This window comes from Brachyhypopomus gauderio, chromosome 20 (genome assembly GCF_052324685.1).
Source record: "Brachyhypopomus gauderio isolate BG-103 chromosome 20, BGAUD_0.2, whole genome shotgun sequence".
In the NCBI taxonomy this organism is placed as follows: domain Eukaryota; kingdom Metazoa; phylum Chordata; class Actinopteri; order Gymnotiformes; family Hypopomidae; genus Brachyhypopomus; species Brachyhypopomus gauderio.
The window spans coordinates 6,047,623-6,067,814 of record NC_135230.1 but is presented as its reverse complement, the minus strand read 5'-3'; the positions used below and the strand labels follow the sequence as shown (position 1 = coordinate 6,067,814).

The 20,192-nt window shown below is 43.8% G+C and overlaps 1 protein-coding gene across 3 annotated transcripts; it reads left to right on the top strand.

The window, feature by feature from the left end:
- Positions 1-1,157: 1,157 nt before the first annotated feature.
- Positions 1,158-18,340, top strand: micall2b (mical-like 2b). 3 transcript variants are annotated; one of them, XM_076983426.1, is made up of 17 exons: positions 1,161-1,445; positions 1,745-1,793; positions 6,596-6,737; positions 6,907-7,028; positions 7,214-7,344; positions 8,534-9,817; positions 10,176-10,859; positions 11,574-11,731; positions 11,841-11,901; positions 12,436-12,596; positions 12,772-12,842; positions 13,130-13,247; positions 14,089-14,191; positions 14,360-14,433; positions 14,560-14,674; positions 15,754-15,800; positions 17,303-18,340. In XM_076983426.1, exons 1-17 carry the CDS (start codon positions 1,303-1,305, stop codon positions 17,362-17,364), a joined length of 3,525 nt encoding a protein of 1,174 aa, XP_076839541.1. In that variant the 5' UTR covers positions 1,161-1,302; the 3' UTR covers positions 17,365-18,340. The 3 variants fall into 3 exon arrangements, with proteins under 3 accessions (XP_076839542.1, XP_076839541.1, XP_076839540.1); XM_076983425.1 differs by having other exon boundaries at positions 11,571-11,731; XM_076983427.1 differs by lacking the exons at positions 12,436-12,596; positions 12,772-12,842; positions 13,130-13,247; ... (3 more) ...; positions 15,754-15,800; positions 17,303-18,340 and adding an exon at positions 12,137-12,293 and having other exon boundaries at positions 1,158-1,445; positions 11,571-11,731.
- The last annotated feature ends 1,852 nt before the right edge of the window (positions 18,341-20,192 follow it).

The following is a 20,192-nucleotide window of genomic DNA, read 5'->3' as shown; positions in this document are numbered from 1 at the left end:
TAGTAAGTGCAAAGTACTTATCTTGGCCCATGGACGTAATTTTGATTTAAAAAGTGGGGGGGACATGGATTCGTCGCTATTTAAATATTTGGTTTTAACCGTAAAAACTGGGGGGGACCAACACCAGCTTTTGAAAAAGTGGGGGGGACATGTCCCCCCCGTCCCCCCCCCAAAATTACATCCGTGTCTTGGCCTCTCTGTAAACATGAGTGTGCACGTTACACAGGAACAACAAACAAAGAGACCACAAGAGGGCCTCATAGAGCTGCCAAACTGTGCAGCTGCAGGAATATGCAGGAAACCAGCTAGGAATATCTGCCCAACCTCAAATGCAAGAAAAATTGAAGACTGCACTCAATCAAGTCCAAATCGACATGTGCCCACACTGTTTTGCCCGATGCAACATGTGTTTTGTTGATAGAGCCATGTGTGACTTCAGGCCATACCTGGGGCAGATCGGTGTGAGTCAGCGAGACGGAACAGGTCCTGTGACACACACCTACCATGCTTTCACTAATACAGCCACACCCGACTGGATGAGCTGTGAACTTTGCTATTGTGTGCCTGCCAGAGAGTTGATCTGAACACGTTACTGCCATTCTGACGCCTGCACACAGAGACGAGCCAGTCTAATAATGCATGAGATGGGCAAAAAAAAGAGTGTGTTGATAGTACTCTTCTAGGAGAAAATGACTCACTTCAATTGAAACATGCTTAACTTCCTGACATGGGAGGGTTGATTCCACAGCAGTAACCCAGCTGGTCCATATGAAACTGCCACATCAAAGCTTTTAAAGCCAGGTCCTTTTATGTTAGTTCTTTTTAAAAGTTATGATGTTATGTCTACAAATAAGAAATAAACACAAATAGACAATCATATAGGCTAACTATCAAACAACATATAAATCTGTGTATCCGATTTATTAAACAAAGGCTGCATTGTGCAACACATTTAATAATTTTTTAAATTGTAATCATCATCAGGTCTACGTCAAAATTGTTGTGATTTTCTGTAGGTATTGGTGGGAGGTTTCATCACTGCATAAATAATAAAGCCTAAACAGAGCACACAGCACAGAATGTGTGTAAGGCTCCCTAAAGGAGGGGGTAAACTAGTGGAGATTACCCCCAACTAAAGGACCTGGCTCCACCTACTGCCTTAAGCCGCATCTAAGTTTTCTGGAGTGAGTTGGTTGTTCGTCTCATGATGTGAAGTCGCAACATCGAGGTGTTGATCATTCGTGGAAACAATTTGAGTTGATCTCAAACGACAGGAGGACAGTCGCTGGTGTTGTGCACGGCATGGCAGCGATTAAAGCGCTTCAGCAGTGGTGTAAGATCCAGTGTGAAGGATACAACGATGTGGCCATTACCAACATGACCACGTCCTTCAGGGATGGACTGGCCTTCTGTGCCATGATCCACAAACACAGACCAGACTTGATGTGAGTACAAAAAGCGTTTGGTTTTTGTTTGGTTTCGTGTCGTTCGTGTTTTATTCTTAAAGCGCAGGTACTGCGTTCAGGGCACTACTGCGTTTATTTGTAAATGTTACATAGTAGAAACTTCGGGATAATCCATGCATTCGAGTGACTGGCTGGAAAATGCAGATTATTATAGTTTGCAAAGCACTGAATGGTAGTCTTTCTCACCAGGGAGTCCCTCGGCTTGGACATTGCCCAAAATCGTTGATTTAATGTTCTACGCGCTTATTTTAAAATGATTCTTGGTGCTTTTATTGTAGAGACTTTGACTCCTTGAGAAAAGAAAATGTTTACGAGAACAATCACCTGGTAAGTATTATTTCGCCTCTAAAGCACCTCTTCTCTCATATATCTTCGTCCATTGCTTTCATACCCGCAGTGGTGAGACATGTCAGCATGACTTGATTTCAGTTTCATTATATAATAAACGTTGAACAAACTATTTATCCTGAAATGAACTCTGTGGGTACTACAGCAGTACTGAAATCCTTAGCTGTATCATTTGAACTCATGTAGGCAACTTGTTAGTATCCTATCGGACACCGAACTACAGGTATTTTTCCATGAATTGGAAATGCTGTGATGGATCAAAACACTGGAAGAATGAACTGGGCTTATTCTCCGGTGTGTAACTTACACTGTCTTTGCTGTCTTGGCTTTGCTAACTAAACTAACTAACCACAGTGTATAAATCGTACATGTCCATTTTCCGCATACTTTGTTTTTGGGCTGCGATTGCTTCTGTCCACTTACTGAATCAGTTATTTCCCCGTTGGCCACTGTCTCCAGTACACGTGTGCGTGTTCCCGGGTCTGGTCTTCAGGAGTAGAGGTGTGGGAACTGTTGGGTGCTTTATGAATCGCTCCAGTAGCATAAATACAGCGTGTAGACTTAATTACCTGTGAAACCGCAGTTGAATTTTGCTTTGCCGGACAAATGTTATGTATCTCTGCATTGCAACTTTTCTTTCCTGTCATGCATCTCTTGCAACTTTGGATATGTCTCGCCATTGTCTCTGTAGACTTAAAGGAAAGGTACGCCATTTAAAGTAGCAAAGAATGTATATCAAAGTGGTTATTATTTTTACATTTATATTAAGTGTGGCTCACATAAGATGAAGAATCAGATTGCTTTTTATTCCTTAAATGAACCAGTTTATGCTTCACATAACTTCCTCCAAATGGATTTAGATTTAGTACAGAATGTCTGAATCATCCAGACCACTAGGTGTCAGTATAATGAGAAAATGACTGACTTATTGTTCCTTTAATGGATTCTTTACTGCTGTCTGATTCTTGTCCTCCAAAAGCCCTTAAAAAAAAAACAACTTTCTGACTCGGTCATTCCCAGGGTGAACATTCCCCCTGTTGTTTCAGTGGTGATTAATACATCAGCTGTCATTGTTTGTGTGACCTCTCTGACTGGCTGAGGGAAATGGCCGACAGACCCCTTGAATGTTGTTCTGTTGCCATGGAATTATTATTTTTAAAGATTTGCAGTTGAGAAAAAAAAAATGCTGGTGTCAAAGGTCATAAATCAAATGCATTCTCATGCTTCCTGTCTCCTTCTCAAGGAAATGCTGACCCGGAATGGCACTGCCAGATTATTCTAACATTAAAACAAGGTATGAGAGGAAAAGGAGAGAGACAAGCATGTAAGCACTTACCATAGAGAGACAGCGGACAGGCAGCTGTAGAAGGATGTAAAAGTCCTCTGGTCATTTGATGTGATGGGAGGGCCCGTGATGGGGGGGGGGGGGGGGAGAGACCGGCCCTGTGGGGGGGTTACCTGCCCTGTGTCGTCTCTTTGGAGTGCAGTACGCCAGAGCAGCCTTCTTCTGTCCAGGAAAGCCCCGGTACTGTATATTTGCAGTTCATTAACCAAACCGTTGTAAAACGCATCAGACGTGTAAGAAGAACTCCACAAGGCTGATATAGCTGGCCATACTTCCTGCTCACCTGTCCCATATCTTATCTGGACTGTAGGTGTAAATCTGCAGACCTGGGCTGCCCAACCATCAGGCCTGGTTGTTCCTGGATGGAGACATGCACTACACCTGGCAACTAAATGGTAGTTAGAGTAAAGTGTGCTGTAGCTAGCTCATTCCTACTGTGTGCTAAACCTTCAAGGCTCCAGTAGTGGTAATCCAGAAGAGCAGAGAACTTCATAGCATCTCGGCAAAATAGGTTCTGGGTTTGGGTGCAGTGATGAATGAATGCTGACTGAATGTTGTCATCGTAAGATACTTGTACTTGAGGATTAATCCTCAAGTCGTTTCACTCCCTGTGAGAGGGCTTCTCCTACACTTGTGAATGGACATCTACAAGACGCATATAAATGAAAAGCAGCAATACGGGATGAGCTGGGAATTTCTCACACAGTTAGATCTTTTTAAAAATGTGAAAAATGAAAGCTTGTGAAGCCAATGTTTACCGTAAGTAAATATTACCCAGTACAACCTGGGTGTGTTCTGTCTTTAGCAGTTACCAGTGGTTCTTGAGCTGGTGACCATGTGCAGATTTCTTCATTTGGAAAATTGTTTTCATCTTTCTCACCCAGCATACTGATTACCCTTTCTTACACACACACACTTCCCTGAACAGCCCCCTTTCCCCCTTGTTCTACCTTGGTTGCATCTTACCTTTTCTACTCATGTTGGGTCTTGTATATTTTGATCCCTTGTGATAGTGGTGTTGGCCAGCACTGAAGGAGAATATGGCCCAGTGATCACCTTGCTGTGTTTGGTGGTGAGATAAACACGAGATAAGCAGGAATGTTCTTCAGACATTCTTCCCTCATGTGGGAAAATTACACCCTGAGCTCCCACATCATGGAGAGGTCATAAAATGCGCTGAATTAACAATGCTGTTTGTTTAAGTTGATTCTGGGCCAGAAATTGTCCGTCAGGGCGAATGATAAAATGACACAACGCTATTGGTTAATTTCAATTTTATCCCCCCCTTGTTATTACTAGTAATATTTTAGCCTTGGTGTTGGAATAAAAACTGAGACATTAGCATTTTTCTGAAAGTTTCCAGTAAACAAGGCACGTCTGAGTCTTAGTACAAGTGTTTCAGATCGACACGGCTCAGTCACGCATGGTGTGATCAGGAACGTGAACCTGCAAGTGCCGTGAAGCACTTGGCTACGTTTCCTGTTTCTCGTTATTTAGCTCGGCCCCAGTCCTGTCGACGGCTGAGGAATTGGGCGGCTGCACAGACGACCCTAATGGACAGAGGTGTCCAGGGATGTCCCGCTCACCACTGGTGGTCAGCTTCACGTCCCGGTCCTCAGCGTCTCTGCTCCCGTCTCTCTCTTCTTAGACGGTCTTCTCAGACTCTGATTAACTCTCTCAGACTCTGGCAACAAAATGCGATTTGACACATCTTACCAGACTAATTACAGGGGTGCACCAATCTCACAGTTGTAGTCTTCTAACCGGATAATTGCATTATTATATTGTTTTGATAACGTAATTAGGGAAGCGAGAATGGTACTCACCGGAAAAAGGGTGAAAAATTGGAAAAATGTAAAGGTCAGTGCATGTTACCCAAACATATGTTGCCCAGAAATACTGACAATGTTCTCATTATGCAAATATTTTCAGCGTAGAGTGGGGTTAAAGCTGCCGTGGGATTTACTCTTGAACTTCATAATAGTGGGTGGACTGACCAGAGCTTTACTTTCAACAAGTCTTGAGTTGGCATTGGTGAATTGCTAAATTCTCATCACGCGCTGTGTTGTATTAACGCACGGTGTGTATTGTTGTTGATGTCGTAATGATCCGAGCCTTATGAGAAGCAAAATGGAAAAAATAATAAATTGCCAGAAGCTCTTCGCATTACCACAGGAAGCTTCCGGAAGACTGCAGTCTGCATTTGGACATTCTACTTTCTGATGTTGCTTATTTAGATTGGCTGCTGGAGGTTGGGTGAAACCTGTGTGAATACTTTCTGCTGAACTGTGAAGGGGGTGTGTGTGTGTGTGTGTGTGTGTGTGTGTGTGTGTGTGTGTGTGTGTGTGTGTGTGTGTGTGTGTGTGTGTGTGTGTGTGTGTGTGTGTGTGTGTGTGTGTGTGTGTGTGTGTGTGTGTGTGTGTGTGTGTGTGTGTGTGTGTGTGTGTGTGTGGCCTGAGTGTATTTTCTGAATGTAACAGTTCTGAAATCGAGAACTAAAATGTGATGCAAACATCCACAGTGTTTTGTGGTGGTTCTGGAAGACTGAACTGTGGACCCCCCCCCAGGTCAAACCAACCCAAACCTGATGCTACTACTGCATTCACTACCTACTCAGCTCAGTTTTATTATAGTCCTATCCAGTCATATACAGGCAAGCTGTACATTTTGTAACATGTTCATTAGACCTATTTTATTGTTTTAACATTGTGTGTCATGTGACATGTTGATCCAATCATGATCGAGTGATAGCTTTGTTTTAAACACTTTTACCACAGCTGTTATGAGAGCTCAGCCTGGTCTCGAGCAGTTACCCGGACAGGCGGGGTATTCATGACGCTGGATACACGCCCTTCATCATTCTCTGAAAACAACAGCTCCAAGTGTTTGCATCCAGTATGCTGGATCCATGATATGAAGTCCCAGGCTGACAGCATTTCGGTCAAAATGTGTTGCCTAAAATTCATAATGAAGTAAAGGCTGAACTTTTAAAGGACTTGACCAAAATTAATTACTTTAAGCACAGATGGTTGGACCTCCCATGCAATGGAGAGAGCTCGTCACAATCACTGCACACACCATTAGCAACAACTGGGTAATTGCAAACGCGCTGTGACCATTCGTTAGAAATACTACAAACAGACCAAACGCCACGACTCTTCTCACCACACGTGTGAAGCCTTGTGCATGCTGTCAAACTGGCATCACACAAGGGGACGGGCATTAACCAGTTGTCCTGGTTTTTAGGCAGAGAGAGAAATGGTCACTCTTCCGTCATGGTGCAACTGCTGTGGAATCTGCGCGAAAAGAATGAGATTCTACAGTTTCCCTCACACCAGCCGAATCAGGAAGCAGCCACTAGGGGGAGTGCTTGAACGGGGCCGTCTTTCCTCACCTTCTGTTTTCTCATGCTCTTCCTCGTCCGCTGTGGCCAAAGGCGTTTGATGTGGCTGAGAGGGAGCTGGGTATCCCCGCCCTGCTGGACGCAGAGGACATGGTGGCCCTCAGAGTCCCCGATCGTCTCAGCATCCTCACCTACGTCTCGCAGTACTACAACTACTTCCACGGCCGCAATCCCAGTAAGGCGCGCCTGCGTGTGCCTGCGTGTGCCTGCGTGTGCCTGCGTGTGTGCCTGCAATGTACTGCGATACATTGGTGGTTGCCTTTTTTTTAATCCCTCTCTCCATCTCCCCCTTTTTTTACTTATTCTTTCTCTTGCTGCCTGTGTCCATCACTCCGTATCTGAAGTTGGGGGCATGGGTGCCGTGAAAAGGCCCGCTGAAGAACCTAGGGAGGAGATACCTGGCAAGAGGAACCAGCCAGTCACAGCCAAAGTCTTCGGCACACCTAAAGCACACACAGAAAATACGGTGAAGGGAGTTTTTGGAACCATATTTTCCTGCTTTCTCCTTGACATGAATGCAGTATATCAAAACGTCTGGTCTATTTCTCCTGAGATGGTCATTACATTTGTCATTAATTGTGTGAAGCTCAATTAAATACTGTTAATTGGTTTGGAGTAAATGTCCTACTGTGTTTGTGCGTTATTTTGCAGAGGGAGGTCCTGGTTGAGCGCTCCAACAAACCCGGCACGCTAAGCAGCAACTGCAATGTCTGCAACAAACATGTCCACCTTGTGCAGCGCCACCTAGTGGATGGGAAGCTCTACCACAGGAACTGTTTCAGGTATGTTGACCCTTTGTTATTAACCATATTTATCCCATATGTTTCTGCTATTTGTCAAATGTGACACATCTGTGTTTTTTTTTTGTTAATTTATTTTGGTTGTTGGATGGTTTGATCTGTAATGCTTGCATAAGGAAGTGCAATATCTTGAGTTCCTCCTGGAACGTTGAGTCTGCTATGCTGACGCATGTCGTCAGCCACACGTGCCATGACTCATCACTGTTGCCAAAGGGATGACGCTCTGGGAAAGTCCTTTTTTTGTTTAGAACAAAATGCTGCGAAGCTCTGGTAGTGAAGAGTTCTATTCTGTGGTTATTTGACTGTTTTATGGTGATGTGCACACTACCCTCAGGGAGATGAACATAATCTGTGTTAAGCAAATTATCATTCTGGTGGTTTCAGTTACATACCATTTTATCTTTTGAATGTCATTTTAAAGTCTCCCGGTGAACTCCTGTGCATGTGATCTGCTCTCCAGCAGAGTAAAAAATGGTTATCTAGAAGAACAACACCAAGATGGAGAACTTTAGATGTGAAGTGTTATAATAATAAAAAAAAAGTACAATGTTATTAAAAAAAAGTTCACATGTCAAAACATTTTCATTAACATCGCATTTTCCGCTATAATGAACATTCACTATCTTTTAGTTCTCTGTTGCTTTACCCTTTCTTTGTAGGTCTTTGTTCGTTAATTAAACATTTATACCCCGTCTTTCCTTAGTTCTTTGCCCATGAGGTACTTGTTGTGCCTGGTTTTGGTTTGTTTTCTAAATTGCTTCCTGACTAAAATGATGGAGGTCCACTCAGATGTGTACGTCTTAATGGAATATGTAAAACCGTAATAATGCTCATCACTGTAAATCTGGGGAAGTGCTTTCTAAATTTACATTATTGCCCAAGTCCAATCCAAACAAACACAGTAATGAATCATAGTTGTTTCTTTGTGTGCTGTGAATGTCCTGACCTATTGCTAATGTCGCTGTCAGCAGTGTATGCTGATGAATCAACACACACAATACTGCAATCATGGAGTACGCTGGTCAAAATAACGCCATCACATCCAGTGTTGTGCTTTAATGTTTTCCACATATTGTGAGGTGCATCACAATGTGTAGTAACATCAACCAAGTATCTAGATTGAATTAAAGCCTTAATTTCTTTAATCATTCAATAAAACTGTAATCAACAGGTGCAGTGAGTGCTCCAGCATTCTTCTGTCGGGCACATATAAACCTGGAAAGGAGCCCAACACGTTCATCTGTCGAACACACCAGAGTACACACAACCCTCCAACCCCTCAGCCCAGACAGATCTCACTGCCCCCGCGGGATACTCTACCTACGCTGACCCCAAATGCCACGCCCACACCACATGTCACACCCACCACACACGCCACGCCCACCATAAATGCAAAGTCCACCACAAATGCCACACCCCCTGTCAAGGTCACCTCCACTGTAAAGGTCACATCCCCCACCAGTGCCACCCCCTCTGTCAAGGCCACACCCTCTGCCGAGGCCAAACCCTCTGTTAAGGCTACACCCACACCTTCTTTTGAGGCCAAACCCTATGTCAAGGCCACACCCACACCTTCTTTTGAGGCCAAACCCTATGTCAAGGCCACACCCACACCTTCTTTTGAGGCCAAACCCTCTGTCAAGGCCACACCCACACCTTCTTTTGAGGCCAAACCCTCTGTCAAGGCCACACCCACACCTTCTTTTGAGGCCAAACCCTCTGTCAAGGCCACACCCACACCTTCTTTTGAGGCCAAACCCTCTGTCAAGGCCACACCCACCCCTTCTTTTGAGGCCAAACCCTCTGTCAAGGCCACACCCACCCCTTCATTTGAGGCCAAACCCTCTGTCAAGGCCACACCTTCTTTTGAGGCCAAACCCTCTGTCAAGGCCCCACCCACACCTTCTTTTGAGGCCAAACCCTCTGTCAAAGCCACACCTTCTTTTGAGGCCAAACCCTCTGACAAGGCCACACCTACACCCTCTTTTGAGGCCAAACCCTCTGTCAAGGCCACACCTTCTTTTGAGGCCAAGCCCTCTGTCAAGGCCACACCCTCTTTTGATGCCAAACCATCTGTCGAGGCCACACCTACACCCTCTTTTGAGGCCAAACCCTCTCCCAAGGCCACACCCACACCCTCTCCCAAGGCCACACCCTCTCCCAAGGCCACACCCTCTGCCTATGCCAAACTCTTTTCCCCAGCTGTCCACTCCAGTCTTCCTCCATCACCTGCTGACTTGGGAAAGGCCTCCACCATATCCAAACCAAGCTCCCATTGGTTGGCTGGAAAGTATGGTCCCTCTACCCCTACGCCTGCTCCCCGTTCTAAGCCCACACTGGCCCATTCTGCTGCCCTGGCCCCATCCATGAAAAGCCCCTCAGATCGAAGAACACCTGCCGAGACCCAGAAACCCGTGAGCAGCACAGCTGTCAGGAACCAGGAGGCAAGACAAAGGTGAGCAGGACATTTGGGGTTAGCGGTCGCATATCTGACCTTCGTCACAGGGAGCTTACTGGCCGTGACTGGACAGACGCCGTCCCAGTGAGTCATGAGCGTCTCCTGCAGGTTTGTGGCTACAACTGATCACTGTGATATCTTGACAGCAGAGTAGTTCTGACATTACACCTTCTCCCACTTGCTGGCCATGCATCACATCAGGCTTGCTGTACTGCACAGGGGACATGCTCATGCGTTCAGATGGCCAGCAGAGCTATTCCTCTGGTCAGGGGGCCAGACCTCTTCGTAATGGGCATGATCAAAGGAATTGCTCTGAAGATGTATTTTAAAATGCAATCCCTTGTTTTACCAACAGATTCTTTGAGGGGAGCAGTAGCTCGGGGAGCACTGGTCCAATCACCAGGAGCGTTCTGGCTGGTCGAACCAATGAGAGCGTAGCCCTGCCTGTGGTGACGGCACCAGCAGTGGTCGGGACCAATGAGAACGCACGCCTACCTGTTGTGACTGTAACAATGGCCATCAAGACCGATGAGAAATCACGCCTACCTGTGGTGACCGCGCCAATAGAGATCAAGACCAATGATAATGCACGCCTGCCTGTGGTGACCTCACCAATGGCTGTAAAGACCAATGAGAACGCGCGGCTACCTGTGGTGACCTCACCAATGGCTGTAAAGACCAATGAGAACGCGCGCCTCTCTGTGGTGACCTCACCAATGGCTGTAAAGACCAATGAGAACGCGCGCCTCTCTGTGGTGACCTCACCAATGGCTGTAAAGACCAATGAGAACGCGCGCCTCTCTGTGGTGACTGCACCGGCAGCAGACCCACCCGTGGCGGTGGTGGCCCCAGCCAGCGGGCGGCCGGTTAAAAGCAGGGTTGTGCTGCGTGTGGGAGACTGGGCCAAAGACAGGGAGAGAGACAAGGAGAACGAGAAGGAAGAAGCCAAGTCTGTCATCAGCAAGATGGTGACGGTGGAAATCGGAAAGAGTAGCAGCCCGGCGCGGATGCCCGCTGACCTGAGATCAGCTCCAGCTAGGTGAGCGCTGCCTCCTTACTCCCCCCCCCCACTCATGCCATTGGTCGCACGCATCCATGAAAACATCATGTCACTAAGTTTGTTTTGACCAACAATACCATTGGTTCATTTTCTCAGTATTCATATCTAACGTACAAAAGCTTAAAGCGTTAACTAGAAATTGCAGGAACGGAAGCAAAGGACAACGGTGGCGTAAATCTGGACCTGTGAAAGTGAATAGTCCTTCAATTTATTCATAAGGAAATATTTCTATAGGCTGGATGGTATATGTTCACATGCATTTGTTATTTAAAACGGCTGTCAATATCAAACTGTTTCACACAACAACAGGCCTTACATTAAAACCCGCATTACAGTCAACTATGTTCATATAGTGCTTGAAATCAACAGGGGATTTAATCCTCCTGGTTGGTCTGAGACTCCTGTGTAGGGAGGCTCAGCTTCATTCCTGTAACTGGAGTTTGTAGTGATTTCCCTTCTTACTAAACCTGCTAATTGGAATCAGGTGCATTTTGAACAGGGAAATCCCTGAAGTCCCTAAACCGTGCTGAACAATGACCTTCTGAAACACCGTGTAGTTTCCTGTGTTGGCCTCAGGGCTATCTTTCCTGTATTTCCTGTAATGATGTCTCTGTCCATCAACCCATACTGCCACTGCCCTCTTGTGGAATCCTGGTGCTAATACAACTCTTATTCCACTGTTGTGTATAGTAGCAGTGTCCCCTGGGATACTGACTGCACAGGCCCTTCTGAGAAACCACTGCACAAGGATTCAGGACAGAGCCCGGCTCCAGCATCGGCTAAAACACTAAGCTGGCTTGCTACCAAAGAAAAGGACAAAACGGCTAACTCGCTGACTCTTGTTAATAAAGGTAGAGCCCTTCAATCACATCAATGACACTTTTGTATTCGCCTACATAACAACGGTGTTGTGTGTTATTTGAGTCCAACCTGATGAACCTGACTGGTCTGCAATTTTAGAAGCAGACGCAACGCCTGCCGACTGGAGGTCTATGCTCAAGCCTGTGGCCAAAGATTCAAAGTACGTTTTTCCACATACATTTAGTTCCCGCCCGTTGTTCTTATGATGTCCTGCAAGCATGCTTGTTGTTTTTTGTGAATGGTCAAATAATTAGGCCAAGAGTCTATCGCCTCACGCTTTTCAGTTTACCATCTCGTAGTTTTTTCTGTGGAAAACATTTCTGACTTTCTCCTGTTTTGTAGTTTTTACTGGTTTTTTTTTTTTTTTAATCTTCTGGGATTGGTTGACTCTCCAGATGCTCTGTCCTTCCCGCTCCCTCGCGCTTGTTGATTGGTTGTCTTGATGTGCGTTCTCCTCTACGGCGCACGAAACCAGCGCCATGTCGCGTCTGAAGGAAGTTTCCCTCTCAGCGAAGACCAGAAATACACCCCCTCCCCCAGACCCCCCCCCTCCCCTCCCCCTCCGTGTCCCTCTTTAATGTTCACCTAGTCGGAGGTGAGAGGATAGTTGGCCCACATTTCACAGCTTATTGTGAAGTGGAGGAATTTAACACTCCTGCCTTTTTCTTTCTTTCCTTCCCCCCACATTTATTAGATCAGCAACATCCAAAGACACACAGCCAGGCTCAGGAAAATCCCAGGCTTCTGGGCCTGCTCTGGCTACCGCTAGCCCTGGCTTCACCAATAACACACAGCGCAGTTCAGCTTTGCCCAGCCAGGTTTTGAATGGGACTGCACCGTGTGGTAAGGCTGAAGGTAAAGCCCTGAAAAAATTTGTATTAAAAAAAAAAAAAAAAGAAAATGACAAGCAAGGTGTGTGTGATGCGTTTCTGTCAAGACTGAGTGCTTGTGATTTAATATTTACCATGGCCATGTTTTCCATCTCCTCATCTGTCTCTTTGCCTTCTTTCTTTTTGTTTGTCTTTCTTAGAAGCCAAGAACAGAAGCATCGCAGCACTTTCAGACTCCTCGTCAGGAACAAACGCACAGAAGATGGCAAAGGTCTGTGTCTTCTCTCAGCTGCTGTTTCTCGGTTGGGGCAAACACTTTTTTTCAGCTGACCCCTGTAATTAAATTAAACTTTGAAAAGGGACTTGTGCTCCATTTGCAAGTGTAGCCTAAACATAATTGAAATTATTTGACATTCTTGTGACATTAAATCAAGTAGGTTTTTCTTTTCCTTCTCAGTGTTACACTAATCATGCACGGTACTTCACTGTACTGTGAATGTGTGTGAATGCAGTCAGCTGGCTCCCACTAACTGCCCAATGTTGTTTGCGTTAATACAGCCTGACCACATCCCCAAAGAGAAGATCCTCCGTGAGCTGAGGGAGATTGAGGAGAGTCTGGACGAACTGGAGAAGCAGGGAATCGAGTTGGAGAAGCAGCTCCGACTTTATGAGGAGGGTGGGTGTGCGCATACACAAACTACACAAACGGGTGGGGGTGGATGGGGTGGGTGGGGGTCTGTGGCATGCATTTATATCCTATAGAATCCATTATGTGCCTTCCATGGCTTTAAACTGTGAAGTGTGTAAAAAAGTGTAAAAGAAACTGGAATCGGATGGTCATGGACAGCATCCTTATGTGTTGTTCCAGGCTTCCGCTAGTCACACTTCTAATACCATCTCAGAACGTAGTGTCACGGCTCAGAATTACATCTTCACACCAGCTGCCTGGTTTATTTTACAATGAAGGGTTAAATTGCACATGATTACAGTAATCAGGCAAAAGTATTAGTGTCCAGCAGGTGGCGGTATTATTCCTGAACTCCATTATGGGCTACATGGTGCACGTTTGTGTCAGAGCCATGAAATATGGAGCGAACTGAAAACGAACCCAATTAGTGAGACGCACTGCCATAAAGCTAATTCATAACCCACAAATAAGGCACGATTTCTTACAATCACTAAACAAGACTTGAAATATTTGTTTAATAGCTGTAGGTTTATTAGGTCTTGGCTTATAACGTTTAGTGAGTAATTACAGAGCTCAAATCAAAGAGGGCTGAACCACTGCACCGTGCTCTCTGCTCCCTAAGATGGGTCCCGTGTGAAAGAGTGCTCTAATGGGTGAAAACGGACCACAATGGAGTAAAGGCAAAACGAGACATTAGGGAGATCGTTTTTGGTCCAGGTTAGGAAAGTGTCTGGGTAAGCCGTTCAGAGAGAAGGTACCAGCTGAGGTCAGAGGGTGAACAGATCACTCTTCCCACTTGACTCGTGGTAATGGTACGGTTCACTTCCAGAGGGCAAAGGGGACGTGTTGATGAACGACTTGATGGTGGACTGGTTCAACCTCATCCGAAACAAGCAGGTCTACATGAGGCGAGAGAGTGAACTTGTGTACATGTAAGTACATGTTGTTTGGGGGAAACTGGGTGAGGCTCGAGGGTTTGGCCAAGACTGTGTGAGCAGGGAACTGAGACGTGTTGCAAAATCAGCTGTTTAAAAAAAAAAAAAAAAAAAAAAGAATGAAACCATTCAAGAAATAATCACGTGACCATCTCTGTGTGGCAGAGGACGAACCCAGGACCTAGAAGAAGAGCAGCCCACCGTCGAGGCAGAGCTGCGGAAACTGATGGAAAAACCAGGTCAAAAGAGGATAAAATAGTTGTGTGTGTGTGGTTGGCAAACAAACAACCACTTATGGTGCTTATAGTGTAGCGGCGATGTTGATCGTTGTTTGTTCTTCTTTTCGTATGAATGCGTCACCATAGAGCACCGAAAGACGTTTCGAGACCGGAAGCGGGAGGAGGAGCTCATTGCCAAACTGGTAGAAATAGTCGATGACCGGAACGCTATCGTGGACGGCCTGGACGAAGACAGAATAAGGTGTCCAACATTGTTGCTCTCTGGGGGGTTTTTTGGTTTTGTTTTCTATTAACTTGGCAGAAACCTCTGGACAGTTCTGTTGCAGTGACATGTGATCTAGGTGTTGTGTCAGTGTATTTAAGTAACAGGCTGTGATGCAATTTCATCGTGGCTTTGTTTCTTGACTCGAGCGTGATGGATTAGCCATAATGAAGGATAATTGCAATCTTTAATCTAAGGACATTTGCATTTAGGAATCATGTTCGTTTCATCTTCCAAGCTTCTGTATATTTGAGGACCATAAATATTTGGACAGCGGGCCTCTCAGTTGGTTCTTGCACAACAGTGCATCATTATGTTGTACAGAATGGCACAACAAACCTTAGAGTTAATACTAGATGTGGCAACAAAAGTGGTTCCTTTCCAACTATGTCCAGACCACACTATGCACATACACAAATAACACGCAGGACAGAGGGGGCCAGCAGACCTCCTGAAGTTCTACAGGGTTTAGCAATCACACACCCAACTCTAATATTCAGACCTCACTGAAGGGCCATGTTCACCTGGGACAAGTGTGCTGTAACTCTGCATGACGGTTGACCTCCTGGACCAGATCACATTTTAACACATTATTTGCACAGAAACTGTAAATTCATAACCTGCCAACATTTAAATTGATGCTAAAGTTAGGTTTTTATGCTGGTTCCTATGCTGGTATTTATAGTTAGACAGTATAATAACTTTCAGATATGTTTAATCAAGCGAAGACTTCTCACCAGAAAGCAGAGCGCTCTCTCCCTTTGTTTGTTTGACCTTATATCGTTAACTGTCTTATTTGATGGAAATGTACATCTCCATTCTACTGCTCTATTTGATGTCAAGCGTGCTTAATGTCATTTGGACTGATTGGGATCTGCTATTTAAAGCTTGTGGAGGAACTCTTGATGGTGGTAATTAAACTTTGGAATTCCAGTTGGTTAAAAGTTCAAGCTACAGTCTTTCATCTGAGAACTTTTCACTGTAGTCTTTTATAGTCTTTTAGTCTTTTAGTCTTTGTCAGTTTGTTTAATTTCTTGTTTAATTTTTGGCTTCCAAAGGGAAGAAGAGGAGGATGAGCAGTTGAACAAGATGATGCAAGACCTGGGTAAGAAAAGTGTGTGTGTGTGTGTGTGTGTGTGTGTGTGTGTGTGTGTGTGTGTGTGTGTGTGTGTGTGTGTGTGTGTGTGTGTGTGTGTGTGATTGATTTAATATGTGTTAATTCATCATTTTGATACCTTCTAAAACGTAGAGAATATTTAAAAAATGAACTGAAATGTGTCCAGGTTTGTGTGCGTATAAAATTATATATAATTAGACACTGTATTGCCAAAAGTATTCACTCACCCATTCAAATGATCAGAATCAGGTGTTCCTATCACTTCCATGGCCACAGGTAAAATTACACACCTAGGCATGTAGACATGGCCAAGACGATCTGCTGCAGTTCAAACTGAGCATCAGAATGGGGAAGAAAGGTGATTTAAGTGAACATGGCACGGTTGTTAGCAGTTCTGAAGACAAGAAGGGGTCCAACCCAGTACTAGCAGGGTGTATCTAAATAAAATGGTGTGTGTGTGTGTGTGTGTGTGTGTTCACAAATTCAGTAACCCGTCAGGAAGGTGTTTTCTTCAGTCAGCTGCATGCGTTTTCCATGTTCCACATTTAAGAATGTGTGACTTCTCTCTGTGGAATCATAAATACGTTCTCTGCAAACTTCATTAAAGAAAGATGGAGCGGAGTCTGTGTTTAGAGCAGGTCCCACAGAGCAGTCCGGTCTGTTAACAAACAAGTGTCATCAACAAATCATCAACAAACAAATATTTGCTAAGTGTTTCACTCGAGTTTTAAATTGCCTTCCCAGACTGTGTTTTTCTTTGCCAACACGGCTATTAGGTTTCTATTTCAAAGACGAATGAACTGTCGTGATGACATACATGACTGAAAGTAACCTTAAAGTATTTATCTTGGGTCTGACAAGACACGTCACATTCCAAACTGAACTTTTCCAGACTGCTGTGCGTGGACAGTTATGTTTTTTAAACGTTTATGAAAGTGTGTGCAGATTTTGGTGTGCGAGTGTTTTAGGTTCGACTCGTGGCACTAATGGTCTCTTTTGAGCTTCAGGAGTTTAAAGGTCTTGCATTTTGTTTCGAATGGGAAAGTTCATAAAACGAGTGTCTTTTTGGGGTGCACCTACGTAATGTTCACCGCCCCCGCAGCCAGTACTCAGAAACTTCACAGATATCACTGTGTTTATGTATTCAAGTCCTAAATGTGAGTAACAGAAGATATGCATCCCATTTATTTTGATGACCACTAATGGAAACAATTACAGTCTAGTCATAGCTAATGACTTTTGCTTTTTAGAGCTGAAAGATGTGTTAATAAAATGTATAATTTACTGGACCAATTAAGCCAGATTCAAATGTGGGCAGATGTCAAACATTTGCAATGCATGATTTTAAGAACTTTGAATGTGTTGAAAGCTATTGTTGGAATTTCCTAGCTTGAAAAGCACCCCAGTAAATGGGCCTTTGGCTTCTGTTGGCATCAGAGAGTCACCTCTGAACATGGTCTGCCTCACACGTTCTTGTTTCTTTTATTCAGATATGAAGAAAGAAAAAAAGAAGAAATCACCCATGGCCAAGTTGTTTGGCTGGAAAAATTAGTGAGAGATGATGATTTGATCCTTCAAGCAAGAGAGAAGTGTTCATGGGTTTTCAGATGCTGTTTTATTTAGTCGTTTACATTTGGAAATGAGTTTAAAACTGGGGTTTGTTCGGGTTTTTGACAGGACTGTAAGTGGGACAGATGACTTCTGTAATCTGAGAACTGAATCGTGTAACCCACAAGCGAGTGTTCTGTTGTTTTAGATATGTTCACTGTAAAAAAAAAAAAAAAAAAGAAAAGAAAAAAAAGAAAAGAAAAGTGATTTCTGTGCACGTGTTCCACATTTTCCATGTTGGCAAATGTGTGCTGGGTTTTATTTCTCTGTTTCTGGCACTACTGGGGAGTTTGAATAGAAATACATGTTCATATCGATTCATATTGAATCAAGTTTGTCAGTGGACTGCATTAAGTCCAACATTTTAGTCATGCTGTTCCACAATTTCTTTTTTGTATCTTGTGAAATCTAATCCTGTTAAAAACGCATTACTAGAACAGGCTACTTTTCTTGGACTATCTCATGTGCTTATATATTTTTACCAGCAGGGGGCACCCTGATTCTTATTTTTGACAAAAGAGTCTCTGAATTTATCAGTAATTAACTTTTTAAAATTTGTCATGGGGCTTCTTTAAGTGGTGATACAAAATATTTAGGACTTGCAACATAATTGTTGAAATTTGTTCTGAACATGTATATAAACTGTTGGAAACCAATGAGAAATATGTGAACGTGGCAGTATTATTGAATTAACTTATTAGTATTTATGCTTGTTTATGAATATTCTTGCTTTGTACTCTGGTTCAGTAAGTGAAATCCCTGCTTAAATATGGGTACTATTTTATCCAATTTAAAAATTCAACATTTTAAGATGCATTTGTTTCCTTGAAACAACCTGCCACTTCAGTGTTTGTGGTTACTACCCAGATTTTAAATGCAAAATAATGACATTTAATATGTACAATAAAGTTTGAAAATTCTCCTGTTTTCCCTCATTTAATCTTGTGAGGCGATTTCATCGAAGTGATTTATGACTAGCAGGGTAAAGGTCTTTTGCATAATATAGACCATTCCTGTCAGACCCTGCGTGAACCTCCTGATTTAACACGGTACGGGAAGGTGGTACTACAGTCTTGGGCCTGACCTTCTGCTTCCCATAGGTTAAGCGCTCCAGTGTGTGTACATGTTCATCAACGTCCTTCATAAACCAGTGGGTGGACTGGATACGGGTGCTGTGGGGGAGGTTCATCTATCTTAAGTGGAGGTTCCTTTAATGGGTCTTGTAAAGAACCTTGTCCTCCCAGTATAAAGCCATTACATATTTTGTTTGTTTTATTTGTTCTAGTAACAAGTCATGGAGGAACTTTGGTTGTGCAATCTTTAGGTGGAGAATCTGGTGGTGAGCATCACGAGCTCTGACCTTTCTGTTCTCCTTTCTCAAAGAACAACTGTGCTTAGGAGTCATTTGACTAGTTTGACTGCTGTGTTTGCTGAGCACCGTTGGGCTAGGACTTTCTCCGTGGTTTTCACCCTTCCTAACCTTCACACCTCACAGATTTGAGTATCCATTGATTTAATGAAATAATGACGCAGAAGCAGGTAAATGTTTGAACTGCTAAGACGAACCGGGATTGGACTTGTTTGTCTGTAGTTTAGGAAATGACCCTAATTCATTGTAGAATGTAATCCTGAGATCGTCGGATCAAGTGGCCTTGATTGGCCATCTCTGCAATGTTCCAGGAAGCACGCTGGAGACTTTCTAATAAAAACACTTGCCCTGTGTGGCAAAGGTTAAAGACTTAGAATTTCAGCATATGAAAATTCCTATGAAGAAGAAATCTGCCTGACACAAACTACACGTTTTCTCAGCAAGCAAAAATGGTTGACCAGCCATTAGGAAAATGTCAGCTGTCATAAATTGATTTGAGTTGTTGCTTGTGTGCAACTGAATATAAACAGCAAATATTAATATTATTTATTATTCATAAGCAGATTTGTCCAACAACTCCTTTGCAGCTTTGAAATAATATGGCCAGATCGTGATGCGTTCTACACATGTTCAGCTCTCTGAAGTCTACACTTATTTTGACTTGACCCCTCAGTCCTCCGAAGGGTCATTCAGTGCACTTCATTTGAGTTGCTATAAGTTAAGGAATGAGGGCAAGTCGACAAGGGCATGTGAAAATACTAAAGTGGGACACGATACTGGAAGGGGCAGCCCAACCTCAGAGATGAAATTTACAGAAAGTATATTAATGCATGCATATTAATTAGTGCAGCAGATCCACCTCACCACTAGATGAATATATCTGCTCCTTTTTGTACATCAAGTCAGATTTATTTATATAACTCACATATTTACAACACATGTTGACACAGAGCAGCTTTACGAGTGCATGGGTCCAGGTCCCTACAACTGAAGAATAACTGAAGAACAGTACTGAGGTCAAACCTGCTTCTGCTACAAATGTCAATATTTCTGGTTCACTCCGGAGGTCCAAACACACATGGATTTTAATAGTATTCAATAAACTATAGGTGAATGTATTTTCATTTGTTTTGACCAAGTTAAATGCTCTGGATGGAGTGACAGATACCCAGCCTGGTAACGGTCCCAGAAGTGCTTGGTGGTGGCAGGTTAACCCAACATACAGATATCACTGTGTGTTACAACTTATGGTAACACCTAAGACTTCAGGGGGTTTGTAGTGGTGCAGTTTTTAAAAATTGTAAACAAATCAATCCCAAAGGTTTAAGTCCCTATGACAAGGGCACTATTTGAAGATTCTTTCAGTCTTTTTCAGGACATTTGAGGAGTGCATTATTAGAAGC